The 19446-nt window shown below is 40.5% G+C and overlaps 1 protein-coding gene, 1 non-coding gene and 1 pseudogene across 2 annotated transcripts in view; 1 reads left to right on the top strand and 2 right to left on the bottom strand.

Moving 5' to 3' along the window:
- The window catches only part of LOC132005033 (cytochrome b5 type B), a 38062-nt gene that overhangs the window by 12469 nt on the left and 6147 nt on the right, over positions 1–19446 (bottom strand). The window contains exons 2-3 of the mRNA XM_059381748.1: positions 5311–5439; positions 4554–4583 (exon numbers count right to left, since the gene is read on the bottom strand). Of these exons, the coding sequence (XP_059237731.1) occupies positions 4554–4583; positions 5311–5439 (159 nt within the window). The remainder of the gene's footprint in view (positions 1–4553; positions 4584–5310; positions 5440–19446) is intronic.
- On the top strand, positions 8236–9757 carry LOC132005798 (ER membrane protein complex subunit 3-like; annotated as a pseudogene).
- On the bottom strand, positions 18108–18220 carry LOC132006241 (small nucleolar RNA SNORA17). Its single transcript, XR_009401024.1, has one exon. It is a non-coding gene; the product is annotated as a small nucleolar RNA SNORA17 (small nucleolar RNA).

Raw genomic sequence — 19446 nt, 5'->3', positions numbered from 1 at the left:
TATTTATTTATTTGACAGAGAGAGAGGGAACACAGCAGGGGGTGTGGGAGAGGGAGAAGCAGATTCCCCGCTGAAGAGAGAGCCCTATGCAGGGCCTGATTCCAGAACCCTGGGATCATGACCTGAGCCGAAGGCAGACGCCCAACGACTGAGCCACCCAGGCGCCCCATGTATCTTTTATTTTATTTTTTAAAAAGATTTTATTTATTTATTTGATAGGCAGAGAGGCAGGCAGAGAGGGAGGAGGAGGCAGGGTCCCCGCTGAGCAGAGAGCCATATGCAAGGCTCAATCCCAGACCCCTGGGACCATGACCTGAGCCAAAGGCAGAGGCTTTAACCCACTGAGCCACCCAGGCGCCCCATGTATCTGCTTTTAAATGCAACTTATAGATTGCTTCTAACATATGTGGAATTTACTAGAGTTCAAAAGTTAATTCTTAATTTAAAAAAAAAAATAAAGTTTAAGTAACATGTCAAGTCTTTATGGAAACAATCTTATTTGTTTTTATTTAGTTACTGAGAGAAAGAGCAAGCAAGAAAAAGAACATGGGTGCAGAGGCAGAGGGAGAGGGAGAAGCAGACTCCCCACTGAGCAGGGAGCCAACGTGGGCCTCAATCCCAGGACCTTGGGACCACCAGTCGAGTGGAAGGCAGATGCTCAAGTAACTGAGCCACCCAGGCACCCCACAATCTTACTTGTTTTTAAAAGACACATCAAATTCCATTAAGTATGGTAAATGCCATCTCATCAAAATTCTTGTCTACAGAACACTGTTAAACATCAATCACTAACTGCACTATATGTTAAGTAACTAGAATTTAAGTAAAAATTTGAAGAAAAAAAAGAGGATTTCTTGTAGAAAAAAAAAGAACAATCACTAAGATAAAAATTTTAAGTAAAAAGAAACAATAGTATGTGACTTTTTTAAAGGAGGCTATGGTTGGTCTGCTTATCAACTGAATCATCAGTTTTCTCTTGGGAAGAGAAAACAAGAAAATGGTAGCTGGCTACCTCTGAAGAAGAGGAACTGGGAGACTGAGAATTGGAGATGGAAGGCAGTCATTGTATATAAAAGTATATGCATATTATTTGGATATTAATACAATTAACAAAATTATACATAAGCAATAGGTATTTATTATTTATATATAAGATGTATATATAAAAGTACACTTTTTAAAACTATTTCAATTTTTTGGCATGTACATTATGTACTACCCATTCAAAAATTTAAATGGGATAATGGGGGCACCTGGGTGGCTCAGTGGGTTAAAGCCTCTGCCTTGGGCTTGGGTCATGATCCAGGGTCCTGGGATCGAGTCACACATCTGGCTCTCTGCTCAGTGGGGAGCCTGCTCCCCCCCCCCCGCCCCCACCTGCCTCTCTGCCTACCTGTGATCTCTCTCTCCGTCAAATAAATAAATGAAAATCTTAAAAAAATAAAATAAAATAAATGGGATAACGGTCAGGTTACTGAGTCTGCTCATTGTAATGATACTTGAAGCAGCTGAACTGTCACGTAGGTAATATCTGCTGATAAATGAATGAAATGACTACTTCTGCCAGGTTAGCATGTGTATGTACCTCATCTCCTCAAGTGCTGGCAGCTCAAACCGTGAACCCACATGGGAACCCATGACCCAAAGAGAGGTATCACGAACCACAAACATGTCTAGCTTACTTGCCCTACAGTAGACAGGCAGACAAAATGGCACAGAAAATACCACGTGTTTCTAAGGTGAATTTCCTTACTCTAAAGCAGACCAAAAAAATGTTAACTCGAGAAACTCAAGAAGGAACAGAAGTCTGATGACTCTCAGCATGGGGACTATTCCAGGGAGAAAGATATTCAGAGACAAAAAGGTTGGTAATTCTAGTTTTTTATCTACCCCTGAAGCAGGTGAGAAAAACATCTGCTGGCAGACCTGTAGTTTCTAAGCTTTTACATTTTAGTTTTGTACTATTTCAGGGCTTCAGAACTCAGGCATTATCAATCTAACAAGAAAACAATGGTGACCATCAATTATCTACCTCTGTTGTAGCAAAAGCAGTGTGAAGGGTAGTTGCCAAAAAACTGGGGCAAAGTTCCTGATTTATACTCTGGAATAGCGTGATAGCCATGTTCTGGGTGGTGGTTTTTTTGTTGCCTTTTTTTTTTTTTTTTTTTTTTATTTTTGCATGGCCTGGGGGCTAGTTTCAGGCAGGGAAGCAATGGTAAGCTGTGGGGGTGGGGGAGGAGAGAAGTGGAGAAAGAAGGAAGGTAAAAGAAAGAGAAGGGAAATGAAAACTCTGTCCCCTGAGGCAGAAGACACCTCTTAATTAGGCTTAAAAAAATCACTTCTTTGTAGAGGTTTAGGAACCTGTAACCAAAAGAAAGTATTAATGAAATTAATTTTACATCCTTTATTTCATGGTGAGTGAAGAAAAATTAAGAAAGGGGACTTACACATCCTAGATTCAGAAGTGCTTATTTACAATCTTTATAGGAAATAAATCTGAGACCAGGACTTTCTTCCTGGAACTGAAGTCAGGCTCTGTGAAAACCCACATAGATGGCCTTGAAAATTTCCCCAAAGGTTTCCTTGCCTGATCTGCCTAAAATAAAGGAGTGTGACTGGAAACACTCTATAACCTACTCTCTACTTAATGGAGACAGTCCTTTGGGTACAACAGACATGAAGAAAACAGCTTCAAATATACAGCCTTCAGTCACTGTTTATACCAGGCAGGGGCCAAACTACATATGGAAACTTCTAAGTTAATATTGAATTCAGTGAGTTGAAAGAGGTTCCCCACCTTATTTCTTATAAAAAGTCCAAGGCTCAAGAGATTTAATTTAGCTGAGACATCTGTAAAGTTTTCAAATGAAAAGATGGGTACATCACTTAGCAAAAAGTCTGGTCCTTGGCTACCTGGGTTACTTAAAGTGCAAATTCCCAAGTCCCGTTTCCAAACATTATGAATCAGCAGTAGCAGAAGCCCAGGAAATAGACATTTCATAAACATGCCCAGGGATGCCAACACAGGTGGTCCAAGGGACAGAATATGAAAAACACCACTCTCCATTCCTAAGAATGGTCCTCACCACATACTGAACTACCAAGGAAGAAAAACAGCAACAAGCAACAATTTGTGGGGCGCCTGGGTGGCTCAGTGGGTTAAAGCCTCTGCCTTTGTCTCAGGTCATGATCCCAAGGTTCTGGGATGGAGTCTCACATCAGGCTCTCTGTTCAGCGGGGAGCCTGCTTCCCCCTCTCTCTCTGCCTGCCTCTCCGCCTACTTGTGATCTCTGTCAAATAAATAAATTAATAAAAAAAAAAGAAGCAGCAGCAATTTGTAGACTTTTTGACAACTCTAATCCCCCAAATATTTTCTATTGTTTCAGTAAAGTACTCTCATGAATGTTGTGTAGAAGTGGGCTGTGGTTCCTAGACACGAAGTCTATCTCTTGTACAAATGGGAATATCCCCTGAATGAAATGTTTACTTTAAACTGAGACCATAGTGTTTCCCAGACACCTTCAATACACTCAGCAAGGCGACGCGCAGCTCAAACTTTACCTTCATTACATGCGCTAGGAGAGGGGGAATAGAGACCAACCAACAGTGCTCTAGAAGCATTTAAAGATCATTTCATCCCCCTTCATGAACAATTCAACAATTAAGAACAACAAAGTATAGCAAAACGGGTGAGTTAATTTGCACACAACAGTCTGGACTTCATAGTAACACACAGCAGACAGTCAAGCAATCTCTTAAGTTAAAAGAATTCTTCTGTCAAGGCCAACTTTAAGTGCTCTACCCAACAAGTTTAGGAATTCCAGCTCAGCGAGGAAAAGGAAGCAAGAAGCTCTAAGGCAGAAAGTTGCTACCATGATGTTCTCACCGCAACTAAACTGCTGTCCCTTTAAGTGAAAGGGTAACCTGAGAGCTCTGTGAAGGAGGAAGTCAAGAAAAAGCCTGAAGCAGTAAGGGAAATAATAGCCCCGCTTATGGGAAGCTAAAAGGCTTTCGTATTTTGTGCTTGGTATGTTATGCAGTGCACATTAAGGTTTTCAAGTATTTAGTCTTTTGTTTTTGCTGAATCACGGGAGTAAGCGAAATGGGAATAGGCCTGTTTGAGCCTAAACACGGGTAACAGGGACAGAAAGGCCCATTCTGGTCAATTACTTCAATCTGTAACTCTGAAGACTTAAAAGTGAAAATCAACTTTCCAATTATTTTGCCAACACAGAACTATTATCACCTGTACTACTTAATGTAAGAATAAGAATTACTTTTTTACAATTGAAACCACTGGCTAGAATTTTTGTTTTTAATGCAAATGGAAACATGAACAAAATGTTTCCTACTGTTCAAGACTCAGCTATTCTTTTTTCCTAAAATGGCACTGAGTCCAAATTCCTGAAAAAAAAAAAAAAATAGGATTTTTTTGCCTGGGGGGAAAAGTAAACACTTCTCTTGTTAAGATAACTTTTTAAAAAGCCATTCTATTCCAGTTAAATAGAAATATAAACATTTGAAACACACAAGAGAAACAGATGACTTCTTACCTTGCTACCACTGTCAGGTTTAAGGTCATTCTGTTAAAAAAGGAAAACAAATAACATTTTAAGTCATTTCCAAATGCATTCTCACTCTGGGCACTATGTGTTTGTTTCTAACCTTAGACCATGAGACTACATCCTTGGTAGCAGAGAATTCTCTGAGAGACATCAAGATCTGTAGAAAGGAAGATGCTTTCTCCCCCGCAACTCTGAGCCTATCAGGGTCCCTTGTTAGAATGTCCATAGCTACCACCTTTAGCAAGGAACTTTCAAGAACCACCAAATCATTGTTTCAGGTAGAGATGTAACTGTGTTATAAAAATCGGTTAAAAAAGGGGCGCCTGGGTGGCTCAGTGGGTTAAAGCCTCTGCTTTCGGCTCAGGTCATGATCCCAGGGCCCTGGGATCGAGCCCCGCATCGGGCTCTCTGCTCAGCAGGAAGCCTGTTTCCTCCTCTCTCTCTGCCTGCCTCTCTGCCCACTTGTGATCTCTGTCTGTCAAATAAATAAATAAAATATTAAAAAAAAAAAAAATCGGTTAAAAAAAACTCCAAAACCATTTCTCTTGACTTTTCATATAACTACCGGTGTTGCTTCACATACAAGCAGCCCCATCTCAGCACAGCAGGCAAAATGATTTGGGAGAATACATAGCCTGATGGTAGGGATGAATGAATTTCCATTTTAATAATTCATTCCCTCTCCTGTGTTCTGTGGCTGTTCAGCTTTGTCTCTGTATGTGCTCCTCGCCCGGCGCGTTCTTACCGGATGCACATCACCAATATAGTACTGCTTTAGCATCTCTCTGGCATCAGAGGAGTGGCCTACATCTTCAAAGCTTTCACTTGCATCTGCACCAGCTTGTTCCAGCAGAACCTCTTCTCCCCCAGGATGCTACAAAGAAAAGATATTTGCTGAACACAGGGCCCTCTGAAGTGAAAACTCATGTACGTTACTTTTCCCCCTTCTGCTCCTTTTTTTTTCTTCCTCAATGGGAGTCGTGGGAAGAAGCGACACTGTATGCCACCTGACAAGACGCAATGGGAAGAATGTAACGTGACTGCTGATATTCGTACAAAAATGTAGAATACTGGCATAACTGTGAAGAAATCTAGGACAACAGCAAATTGAGAGAGATTCTACAAAAGGACCGGCCTGTGGTCATCAAAAATAACAAGGTCAGAAAAGCTACGGAAAGCCTGAAGAAAAGCCGCAGGTTGAAGGCCAGCAAGACGGGACAACTGGGAACAACGTGTGCTCCTGGCTTGAGCCTTTTTGCCAACATTATCGAGACAGCCGCAGAAACCCGAATGGAGGCTCTGGTCAAGGAGTGTATGGAATTCTTTATTCTACTCCTGCAACTTTTCTGCAAGTCTGAAATGGTTTCAAGATAAAAAGTTAAGTAAGTGATACCAAAATAACTGCCTTTATACCCAGGAAGTAGATTCTGTCTGTAACTGACTAGTTCTATTACCCTGGACAAGGTATTAATTAAGAAACTGAAAGGTCTTCGCTTTCCTGTTTATAAAATGGAGATAACAGGAGTAACTATTTTCACTACTATTCTATCAAATGAGATACAAATATGAAATATTTTGTACTCAGAAAGAGAAAGGTATAGTTTACATAATATGTTACCACCTGTGACTTTAAATATATATTTATTTATACATTAAATATTAATAATAAGTTGATAGTAAATTAATAAATTTTATAAATATTAAATGTATAAATATAAGTCAATCTCTCTCTCTCTCTGAAAAGAACCTAGGGGCCAGGAAAAAGATTTTTCACTATATATTTTATTTTTTTAAAATATTTTACTTATTCACTTGACAGACAGAGATCACAAGTAGGCAGAGAGGCAGGCAAAGAGAGAGAGGAGGAAGGAGGCTCCCCGCTGAGCAGAGAGCCTGATGTGGGGCTCGGTCCCAGGACCCTGGGATCATGACCTGAGCTGAAGACAGAGGCCTTAACGCACTTAGCCACCCAGGCGCCCCTCATCCTTATTTTAAATAGAATTTATTTCTTTATTTGGAGGGGGCAAGTGGGGCAGTGACAGGCAAGCACAGGGAGGGGCAGAGGGAGAGGGCAAAGTAGACTCCCCACTGAGCAAGGAGCCCCCCTTTGGGGCTTGATCCCCGGACCTGAGCTGAAAGCAGGCACCCAACCAACCAAGCCATACAGGTGCTCCACAATGTGCTCTATATGCCTCAACTTTGAAGACAGTTTTTCCTTATAATACATCCCAACTATTATGTTGCCTTTCAAAGAGCAAAAGGATAACAAAATCTCTTAGCAGCTTGAGATATTTCAGGAAATGGCTGAATTTATGACTTCCTGCATGGTTTTATCTACAGCTACAAAGTATTTTCATTTTCATCAATCTCTCACCACTTAATAAGTAAGAAAGTGCAACACTTGGGGTGCCTGGGTGGCTCAGTCATTTTAAGCTCCAACTCTTGACTTTGGTTCTGGTGATGATCTCAGGGTGGTGAGATCAAGCTGGGCTTGGAGCCTGCTTTTCATTCTCCCTTTCCTTCTGCCTCTTCTCCCACCACCACTTGTGCGTGTGCCCTCCCACAACTGCCACACTTACACAATTATATATAATATACAGCCACTGTTTTTACTATATATTCAGTGTACACACACATACACACACACTGTATACTGTATATTTTACTGTATATTCAATACTGTGTATTTAATACTGTATATCCATTTCAATCATTATGCTACAATTTTTATTGAGTACTTATTTGATAAAGTAGGCAGTAATAAATAAAAGTTTTCATGTTTTTATAAAAATGAATTCATATCATATACACTGTCTTATAGCCTGATTTTTTTTTTCACTGAGGCAAGGAAGGTTGGAGTGGTCAAAAAACCCAAGGTTTACTACCTTTCACTTCAATATGTGGTTTTACTACAGATGGTTTAGAACAAGCAGAAGATTTCAGGGAAAATTGGTGACTATTTTAGAACTCTATAAACTTCAGATACTCTTTAAAAATCAAATGGCAGGGCGTCTAGGTGGCCCAGTTGGTTAAGCGGCTGCCTTTGGCTCAGGTCATGATCCTGGAGTCCTGGGGTCGAGTCCTGCATCCGGCTCCCAGCTCCATGGGGAGTCTGCTTCTCCCTCTGACCTTCTCCCCTCTCATGCTCTCTCCCCCTCACTCTTTCTCAAATAAATGAGTAAAATCTTTTAAAAAAATAAAATAAATCAAATAAAATCAAATGGCAGGGGCACCTGGGTGGCTCAGTTGTTGTGTCTGCCTTCAGCTTGGGTCATGATCCTAGAATCCTGGGATCAAGACCCCATCAAGCATCAATCAGGCTCCCTGCTCAGTAGGAAGCCTGCTTCTTCCTCTCCCACTCACCCTGCTTGTATCCCCTCTCTCCCTGTCTCGCTGTCAAAAAAATAAAATCTTTAAAAAAATAAAATAATAAAATAAAATGGCAGAGGTACCTTGGGTGGCTCAGTTGGTTGAGAACCTGACTTTCGGCTCAGGTCATGGTCTCAGGGTCATGAGTTTGAGCCCTGTGTGAGCACGGAGTCTACTTGAGATTCTCTCCCTCTGTCCCCACCCCCCTGCACTCTCTCTCAAATAAACTAATTAAAATAATTAAAATAAAATGGCAATGCAGCTGAAGGCAGTGCACTAGGCCTGAGGCCACAGCACAGCCATGGCCAGTTCTGGAACAAGGTAATATCCAGGCTCAGGGCCTGGCCTAGGACTCTGACTAGGCTGGCTCTCAATAAATAAGAACAAGGTGGGAGAGGTGCCTGACTGGCTCAATTGGTAAAGCATGTAACCCTGCAACAGGGTTGCACACTGAGTGTGAAGATTACATAAAAATAAAATCTTTAGGGGGTGCCTAGATGGCTCAGTCAGTTAAGTGCCTGACTCTTGATTCCAGCTCAGGTCAGGATCTCAGGGCTGTGAGATCCAGCCCCGAGTCTGACTCTGTGCTGGGCATGCAGCCTGCTTAAGATTCTCTCTCCCTCTCCCTCTGTCCCTCCACACCTAATAAAATAAAATAAAATAAAATCTTTTTTAAAAGGTGGGGGGGCGTCTGGGAGGCTCAGAGGCTTAAGCCTCTGCCTTCGGCTCAGGTCATGGTCTCAGGATCCTGGGATCGAGCCCCCCTTGGGGCTCTCTGCTCAGCAGGGAGCCTGCTTCCCTCTCTCTGCCTACCTCTCTGCCTACCTGTGATCTCTCTGTCAAATAAATAAATAAGATTTAAAAAAAGATAGCAGGAGCTGCAGCTCGACTCCAATGTGAGTCTCTAGTGGCCCTGTCCATGTTCACCATCACCATGTGTCCATCCTGCTGCAGAGTGACAAGAAACTCACCCAGGAGCAAGTATTTGACAGCTGAAGTCCTATTACATAGCACAGTCCTCAGGGAAAATGGAAGTATTCCCAAACAGTCCTTCTTGACATGAAAATATTACTTCCAAGACCACAAAGGACAGATTTTTCAAAAAACTAAAGAGAAAACAGTACTACCTTCTCTTATGACTGATTCCACTATGCTCACAGACATGGTGAAAGGGAATTTAACAAATGTCATCCCAATCATTCTAACTAGTGAATGGATAAACATGACCTGCTCAGGCTTTGTTACAACCAAAGGCCTATTTCTACTGATGCTGTTTTTTAAGCCTATGCTATAGGAAGGAATTCAACTACTCACATTAGCTGCATCTGAGTACATGCTACATCCTGGTAATTCTACGTATTTGGAATTCAGAGCATTTATTCTTTCATTCTGGGCCAAAATGAAGCCAATGACCAACCAAGAACAATCCAGGCAGGCATATGCCTGGATGGCTCAGTAGGTTGAGCATCTCCCTTTGGCTCAGGTCATGATCCCAGTGTCCTGGGATCAAGCCCCGAACTAGGTTCTCAATCCCTCTTCTTCCTCTCCCTCTGCTGCTCCCCCTGCTTGTGCCCTCTCGCTCTGTCAAGTAAATAAATGAAATCTTTAAAAAAAAAAAAAAAAAAAAAGCAATCCAGGCCAAGATGACTGGAGCAGCCACAGCCAAGCCCATAGACAGCAACAAAGCTTTCAAGGCAAAATGGAAAGTTCTGGAGCTAACAGGCTGCCAGTGGGCACTTGCTGATGTCAAAGAGGAGCTCAAGGCCAAAGATCTCCACTTTGAAGGCATGTTCAAAAAACAATTGTAGACCTCTATTTACTGAAGCAGCGATTAGCTCTGTTGGGAACAGAGTAGCCCGTAACCTTGTAAGCTGTTTAAGCTGGGCCTCTCAGAATAAAAAGAACACGTGAGCCCGTGGACGTGCAAAAAGGTCCATTTTTGTCTGAGCCAGGTTTCCCTTTATGTTTGAAACTGGAGGAAATGACTGTGTTTGGGGTGACTTACAGGGAAAGAACTATTTTTTTAAAAAAGATTTTATTTATTTATTTGAGATAGAGAGAGAGAGATCACAAGTAGGCAGAGCAGCAGGCAGAGAGAGAGGGGGAAGCAGGCTCCCCACCAAGCGGAGAGCCCAACGCGGGGCTCGATCCCAGGACCCCAAGACCATAACCTAAGCCAAAGGCAGATTAACCTACTGAGCCACCCAGGTGCCACATGGGGAAAGAACTATTTTTTTTCATGTATTCATATTTAGCTATGTGCAGGGTTGTTTTTTTTTTTTTTTTTTTAGATTTTATTTATTTATTTGTCAGAGAGCCAGATCATGCAGAAGCAGGCTCCCCACTGAGCAAGGAGCTCGATGTGGGACTTGATCCCAGGACCCTATGATCACGATCTGAACTGAAGGCAGCGGCTTAATCCACTGAGCCACTCGGGCGTCCCAAGGGAAGTAACTATTTTTAAAATGTTTAAAAATTCCCTTCTGGGGGCACCTGAGTGCCTCAGTGGGTTAAAGCCTCTGTATTTGGCTCAGGTCATGATCTCAGGGTCCTGGGATCAAGCCCCGCATCGGGCTCTCTGCTCAGCAGGGAGCCTGCTTCCCCCTCTCTCTCTGCCTGCCTCTCTGCCTACTTGTGATCTCTCTCTGTCAAATAAATACATAAAACCTTAAAAAAAAAATTCCCTTCTGGTGACAACAGAAATGAAAGGCAAAAAAAGGGGAAACTCAAGCTAGTGATAATATATAAAAATTTAGCAAAAATTCAATTTTTGGAAGAAACATTAACAATTATAATACTTACCATATACAAGCAGCCTGACATCTAAATCACAGTAAACTCCGGTTTTCTTGGGATTCAGATAGCCCGAATTTTTAAATCTAATTTATGTACTAGTATTTAATAACTTCCTTTACAAAACTAATCATTTTATTAATGAAAATTTACTACGTATAAGCAAAACAAATATCCCTGCATTGTTCATTTTGAGCCTACAGAATGACACAAAGAGCAAAGGTATCAAAACTTAATTCAAATAAATTATTTTTCAGAATGAATACTCAGGGCCAAGATAGACTTAACAAACCTTCTATGTCTCTAAAAACTGTCCAGGGAAAACTGATGACCCTGAGACACTGTGGTATTCTCAAGTGCCTTAAGGAATGACCATTTACAGGTTAAATGGGATATTTTTCATGTGCATTCAGAATACATCAAATCAGTTGGAAAAAAAAAAAAAATCAATGGCTCTGTCCTATACTATGGTGACTCAACTGAACTAAAGAACCAGTCATTCTGGATAAGAGTTTATACATCATTTTAAGAAGGTAGAGAGGGCAAGTGCTGCCAGAAATATAGAGAAAAGCTGCCCAGAAATAACTGTCTGGATTAAATGTCCTGGGGAAGTGGCAGGGTGCCATTCCTGAATCAAGAAGTGAATGTAATTTGCATGTTGAGTACTGTAATCAAAAGTAGATGACTCTTGACTCTACAAATTAAACCACTTTGTTTTCTCTTTAAAAGGCAAATCAATTTTATAGAAGTAGAACTGGGGAGGTCAGAATAAGATCTGGGGATCCAATTAATGTCAATATCCTGGTTGTGGTACTGTACTACAGTTGTTTATTTTAAATACTTGATTTACTTATTTGAGAGAAAAAGTGTGCATGAGCACACATAGTTAGGGAAGGAGGGGCTGAGGGAGAGGGAGAAGCAGACTCATCAATGAGCAGGGAGCCCAATGAGGGGCTATCCCAGGCGCCCCTGTACTACAGTTTTACAAAATGTTATCACTGGGGGAAATGGGTAGAAGATACAAGGGATCTATTATTTTTTACATACATATGAATCTACAATTATTTCAATAAAACTTTTAATTAAAAAATCACATTGAATTCCCTAAGTATATACCCAAAAGAAAGGTGTATAGATATATGAACTTGTATACACACACAAATGATCATAGCAGCACTATTTGTTATGACCCTAAACCTGAATACCCAATGCCTGGGCTGCCTGGGTGGTGCAGTACATTAACTGTTGGACTCTTGATTTTAGCTCACGTCATGATCTCAGGATCACGAGATGGAGCCCCACATCAGGCTCTGCACTCAGCAGAGAGACTACTTGAGATTCTTTCTGTCCCTCTCCCTCTGCCATTCTCCCCTGCATGTGCTCACTCTCTAAAATTAAAAAGAAAAAAAAAAGAAAGAAAGAAAAAAGAAAATCCAATGACCATAAGCAGAGTACAAATAAATCCATATAATCCTACAACAGAATCCTAATCAGTAATGAAAAAGACAAAACCACTGACATAACCAATATCCACAACACGAAAGAATACAAATGGTGTACAAAAAACACTAGAAATAAAACAATATACAGTGACACTCTCAGGGCGCCTAGTGGCTCAGTCAGTTAGGCAACTGCCTTTGTTTAGGTCAGGATTTCAGGGTCCTGGGATGGAGCTCCCTGCTCAGCAGGGAGTCTGCTTCTCCTTCTCCCCCCTCCCCACCACTTGCGCAGGTGCCTGCGCACGCTCTCTCTCTCTCTCTTGCTCTCTAACAAGAAAATAAAACAAAAAACCTGTGACTCTCTCCTTTGTAAAAAGTTCAAAAACAAAACAAATCTACAGGATTAAAAAGTCAATAGAGTGGGTACCTCCAGGGATGAAGAAGAAAGCACTGATTAGGGGGCACAAGAAGTGTATACAGTTCTTTAAAGATTTTATTTATTCATTTAAAAGAGAGAACACAAGAGCAGGGTGGCAGAGGAGGGATGCAGAGGGAGAAGCAGACACCCTACTGAGCAGGGAGCCCAACACAGGGCTCAATCCCAGGACCCTAGGATCATGACCTGAGCCAAAGACAGATGCTTAGTTAACTGAGTCACCTGGGAGCCCCACATGCTGTTTAGTTCTAGACTCCAAATGGTGGTTACCCAAATGTGTTCGCTTACTAGAGTGAGGTCATATGACTAAATCTCAGGAATTTATAATTAATGGGAAAATAACTTCCAAAATATCACATATACAACTACCCTTGTATATACAGTCAAATGATCTTCGACAAGGGATGCCAGAGCCACTCTCAATAGGGAAAAGGCAGTCTCTTCAATAAATTATGGGAAAAACTGGATATCCACATACAAAAGAATGAAGATGGACCTTATAACACAGACAAGATGGACCCTTATAACAAGAGATAAATGTTAGCTGAAAATGGATTAAAGAACTAAATATTCAACCCAAAACTATAAAACTCCTAGAAGAAAAGCTTTAGGACACCGGATTTGATAATGCTTTACTGAATATGATACCAAAAGCATAAGCAACAAAAATAAAAATTGACAAATGGGAGTACATCAAACTTAAAATTTTTTTTTTTTAATTTTATTTATTTATCAGAGAGAGAGGCGGGGAGAGAGCAAGCACAGGCAGACAGAATGGCAGGCAGAGGCAGAGGGAGAAGCAGGCTCCCTGCTGAGCAAGGAGCCCGATGCGGGACTCGATCCCAGGACGCTGGGATCATGACCTGAGCCGAAGGCAGCTGCTTAACCAACTGAGCCACCCAGGCGTCCCTCAAACTTAAAATTTTTTATGCACCAAAGGACACGACCACTAAACTGAAAAAAATCACCTACAAAATGAGAGAAAAGATACGTAAATCAAAAGGGGTTAATATCCAGAATACATAAAGAACTCCTAAAATTCAACAATGAAAACATTGAACAATGTGATTAAAAAACAGGCAAAGGACTTAAGTAGACGTTTCTCTGAAGATGATCTACAGATGGCCAGCAAGAATATGAAAAGATGCTTAACATAAGTAGTCACTGGGGAAATGCAAATAAAACCAAAATGAGGCCACATGCAGAAGAATGAAACCGGACCATTTCCTTATACCATACACAAAAATAGACTCAAAATGGATGAAAGACCTAACTGTGAGACGGGAATCCACCAAAATCCTGGAGGAGAACACAGGCAGCAACCTCTGTGACCTCAGCTGCAGCAAATTCTTGCTAAATATATCTCCAAAGGCAAAGAAAACAAAGGCAAAAATGAACTATAGGGACTTCATCAAGATAAAAAGCTTTCCCACAGCAAAGCAAACAGTCAGTAAAACCAAAAGACAACTGAAAGAATGGGAGAAGATATTTGCAAATGTCTTATCAGATAAAGGGCTGGTATCCAAAATCTATTAAAAACTTATCAACTTAAAGGACAAATAATCCAATCAAGAAATGGACAGAAGACAAGAACAGATTTCTCCCCCCACCCCAAAAAACAAAACAAAAACAAAAGAAAACAAAAAACCAAATGGCCAAAGACACACGAAAAAATGCTGGAAAAAATGTTCGAGTCTGCTTCTCCCTTCCCCCTGCCAGCCACTCCCTTCTGCTTTGTACTCTGTCAAATAATTAAATAAAATCTTTAAAAAAACAAAAACAAAACCCTAAGGTGAGTCTCCTATAGATAGCATCTTGTGAGATCCTGTATTTTTATTCATTCTGTCAACCTCTGTCTTTTTACTTAGGAATTAAATCCATTTAGAGGCTCCAGTATGCCTCAATTAGTTGAAACTCTGACTCTTGGTTTTGGTTCAGGTTGTGATGTCAGGGGCTTGCAATTCTCTCCCTCCCTTATCCTGTGTCCCTAACCCCACTTGTGCACATGCATGTGCACTTTTTCTCAAATAATCTTTTTTTAAAAGGAATTTAATCCATTTACATTTAAAGTAATTATGGATGAGGAGGGACTTAACTCTCAAAATTAAAAACTTCTGTACATCAAAGGGCATTATCAAGAAAGTGAAATGAAAAGCTACAGAATGGGAGAAAAATATCTGCAAATCCAATAATTAATAGAGGATTGATATATACAAAGAAATCCAACTTTAAAGCAAAAAGACAAACAATTCAATTGAAAAATGGGCAAAGAACTTGATTAGATAGTTCTCCAAAGAAGATACACAGAGGACCAGTCAATACATGAACATGTATTTAGTCATTAGGCAAATACAAGTCAAACCACAGTGAGGTACCAGTTTACACCTGGCTAGGATGGCTATAAGTAAAAAAACAGTAAGTGTTGGATACAGTGTGGGAAAACTGGAACCCTCATTCACTCCCTGTGGAAATGTAAAATGCTGCTGTGGAAAACAGTTTAGAGTTCCACAAAAAACACAGTATAGCTGTATGACTGAGCAATTCCACTCTGCAGTATATCCAAATGAACTGAAAACAAGCACTCTGATAGATACTTGTATGCCAATGCTCACTGCAGTATTGTTCACAAATAGCTAAAAGATGGAAACAATCCAAGTGTCCATTGATGTATGGCTGAATGGACAAATAGAATGCAGTATATATACATATAGTGGAATGTTATTCAGCCTTAAAAAGAAATTCTGACACATGCTACAACATGGATGAACACTGAAGACATTATATTAAGTGAAACAAGCTAGATACAAAAGGGCAAATATCGAATTATTCAATTTATATGTGGTACCAAGAATAGTCAAATTCATAAAGACAGAAAAATCGAACAGTGACTACTAGGGGCTGGGGGCGGGGGCAATGGAGTTATTATTTAATGGCTACAGTTTCACTTTGGGAGGACAAAAAACTTCTGGAGATTAATGGTGGTGAGAGTTACACAATGACATGCATGAACTTAATGCCACAGAATTGTACAATTAAACATGGTTGAAATAATCAATTTCATGTTATGCATATTTTACCACAGTAAAAATTTTAAAAACCAAAACATGTTGAGTGAAACGAGCCAGACACCAAAGGACCAATATTTTATGGTGCCATCTACTCGAGGTACCCAGAATTAAGCAATTCTAAAGAGACAAAGCAGACTAGAAGTTATCAGAGGAAGAGTGATGAGGGGGTAGTTATTGCCTAGCGGTAACAAAGTTCTGCTTGAAGTGATGAAGAAGTTTATAAACAGTTATCAGTCTTGATTGGTTGTACAATACTGTGAATGAAATTAATGCCACTTAAGTGTACAACTGATTAAATGAAAAATTCTGTTTATATGTTTTACCAAATAAAAAATAACAAAACTAGGTTATATATGCCTACAATTAATATTAGCCAAAAACTTACTTTTGTCTGAATCAGAGCAAAACAAAACAAATGAGACCATTAAGAGTTTCTTTCAGGGGTTAACCTGAATAATCTACATAGAGGCCCTACACTATTCAAATCTATTGGAAAATCATAAATTTCTCCCCCTTTTTATTCAGTAAATCTAACAGAAAAATCTCCCACTTTTTCTAGGACTTGCTCTGCTTTTAAATCTCGTATGAATTTACCAAAAATTTATTTTGACTTGGATAGCCTTTATGTTTTAAGACTAATGGACCTTTTGTCCTCGCTTTTATTATGTAAGTAGTTACACAATGTTACAAAGAAAATGTTTTAAATAAATGACACTACAACCAAAATTTAAACTTTCAAAAGGGACAAAACAATGACTGTGATCCATTCATTTCTCTCTCAGTCCAGCAATAATCAAGTGAAATACTTCTAAGATACAAAGGAAATTTTGTGATGTCCCCTAGTGAAGGATTTCAGACAGTTCATCTGTCCAAAGCCTATGTGGTAGGGAGGAAGCCTTTTGGTTCTTTCTTAAGTTCATTTACTAAGTATTATTGAAAAGAAGAAGAGGGGTGCCTGGGTGGCTCAGTGGGTTAAAGCCTCTACCTTCGGCTCAGGGCTTGATCCCAGCCCGGTCCGCATCAGGCTCTCTGCTCAGCAGAGAGCCTGCTTTCTCCTCTCTCTCTCTCTGTGCCTGCCTCTCTGCCTACTTGTGATCTCTGTCTGTCAAATAAATAAATAAAATCTTTTACAAATTTTTTGGAAAAAAAAAAGAAAAGAAGAAAATTGTGTTTTAATACAGTAAAGAAAGAGGGCAAATTACTAACAGAAAATATACTTTCAGATTACTAATTTTATGCAAAGGACAGGGGTCAGAGGGCAGAAAAGAAGAGAATGCAAAGGACAGGGAATAAAAATCATAATGGGAAGAAATTACACAAATTCTCTATGAGTGGAAATCCCATAATGATGTAATAAAAATGCAGCAATAAGGATATGCTAAAGACCACTAGGCTTAGAAAATAAAATCTAGAAACATTCAGATTTGGAAGCTGCAAAATTAAGCTGGGTGATGAGAAGAACCGCTACCCTAACAGATAGGCAGAATATCTCATCAAAATGAGATATAGAGATTAAAATTCTGGACAGGGCAAAAACTACTTTCGAAACAACAGTCTGACAGGGCAGAGAAAGATGACACACCTGAGTGGTGAACAGGAGGAAACCATGGGGGTCCACACGTTTTCATTCGCATTCGCTTTAAGAGCCCAGTAAAGTAGTGGTGTCATCTAGGAGAGGCTAACATGAGCGCTGCCAGAAAGGGCGTAACCTGGGCAGTCAGACATCCCTGCCCGGGGATGAAATCTCAGGTCTTCAGGTCCAATCATAACTCATCCCCACCAGATTAAATCCCACTACCATAGATTTTCACAATTCCTTAGGTACCTTCATAGCATTAATTTATGACAACCGTCATTATTTATTAGACATTAACCTGCTAGACTATAAGCTCCATTAGAACATCGCCCGTGGTTGATTTTTTCATGGCTGTATTCTAGAACACAGTATGCTTGGAACATAGTGAGATCTACAGAGAGAGCTCAGTCTGCCCTCCTTCTGTCCCATTCGCCGCCCCCAACCCCATCTCATGCCCAAATGCAAAACAAATAAATGAAAGTCAATTTGGTCATCAGAGGATCTCACCTGGACAGTACTGGAGGTTAAATTTTCCCTCATTTTATTTCTAGCTTTCCCTAGGACTAACTACTTACAACTACTCAAGAAAAGAAAGTATTCTTGGGGCTCCTGGGTGGCTCAGTTGGTTAAGCATCTGCCTTTTGCTCAGTTCATGATCCTGGGGCCCTGGGATGGAACCCTGTGTTGGGTTCCCTGCTCCCTCTGCCCCTCCCCCTGCTTGTACTGGCAATCTCTCTGAAATAAATAAAATCTTTATTTAAAAAAGTATTCTTCCTATAGATTTGTTAATTTCACAAGCTAGATGACAATCAAATTATACTTTCTTTTCACCAGCCTTAGAGAAATGAGTAAGGACTGTTATTAGTCAGGCTCTGAAGATTTCAGGGGTACCGTCAGTACCCTGATATCAAACACAGCCTGTGTTCTTTCTTGTATGATAATGACTTGTGAACAGAGCTCATTCCCTCACAAGCCCAAGACATCCAATTCACCTTTACATCTTCAGAGCACCTGTCACTTAAGCACTCAAAAGATGCTACAGGGAACAAGTAAGTTTTATTACTAATAAAAATAACTTCATCAAACATTCAGTGGCCCCTAACACTTACTGAGCTCTTTATGCCAGGTACCACAAGACTTTATATGCATTATTTATATCAACTGTCGTAACAACTCTGTGGAGTACATACAAGTATCTCTATTTTATAGATGGGAAAGGCCCTGACAGAGCTATTTGCCCAAGGTTATACAACTACTAGGTGGTGAAACAGTAAACTGAACCAGATATTTGGACCCCAAAGCCAGTACCCAGACATTACAATTATATTTCACCTATACGAGGAACTAGATTTTCTTTATATATATTTTTTAAATTTCATTTTAAGATTTATTTGCCAGAGAGGAGGAGAAAGAGAGCACAAGCAGGAAAATGGCAGGCAGAGGAACAAGCAGGCTCCCTGGTAAGCAGGGCGCCTGATGCGGGACTCGATCCAGGACCCCAGGATCATGACCCGACCGGAAGGCCCTCGCTTCACCAACTGAGCCACCCAGGCGTCTCCCAAATTTTCTTTAAAATACACCACTAAGTGTGGCTCCTGTGTGGGTATCAGGTTAAGTGGCCAACTCATGATTTAGGCTCAGGTACTGATCTTAGGTCAGAGGACTGAGCCCTGACTCAGGCTCTGGGCTCAGGACAGTGTGCCTGGGATTCTCTCTCCCTCTGCCACTTCCCCCATTCATGAGCATGCTCTTTCTCTCCCTACATAAATAAAATTTTTTAAAAAGATTTTTATTTATTTATTTAGAAAGAGATTGAGGAACAAGTGGGAGGAGGGCAGAGGGAGAAGCAGAGTCCCTGCCGAGCAGGGAACCCAACTTGGGACTGGATCCCAGGACCCTGCGATCACTAACTGAGCCGAAGGCAGACAGTTAACCAAACAAACTACCCAGGCGCCCAATATAAAAAATCTAAAAACAAATCACTATTAAGAAAATGAAAAGGCAAAAGACTGGGAGAAATAAATCACGATACATATAAGGTTGACCCTTAAGTTATGTGGGGGTTGGAGTGCTATTGAACCCCATCCTCTACACATAGCTGAGTATCTGTATATATTTTTGGACTCACCAAATACCTAACTACTATTAGTGTCCTGCTTACCAGAAGCCTTACCAATAAAATAGTCAATTAACATATATT

Source organism: Mustela nigripes, chromosome 17 (assembly GCF_022355385.1).
Source record: "Mustela nigripes isolate SB6536 chromosome 17, MUSNIG.SB6536, whole genome shotgun sequence".
In the NCBI taxonomy this organism is placed as follows: domain Eukaryota; kingdom Metazoa; phylum Chordata; class Mammalia; order Carnivora; family Mustelidae; genus Mustela; species Mustela nigripes.
This window is presented reverse-complemented; position numbering and strand designations above follow the sequence as displayed.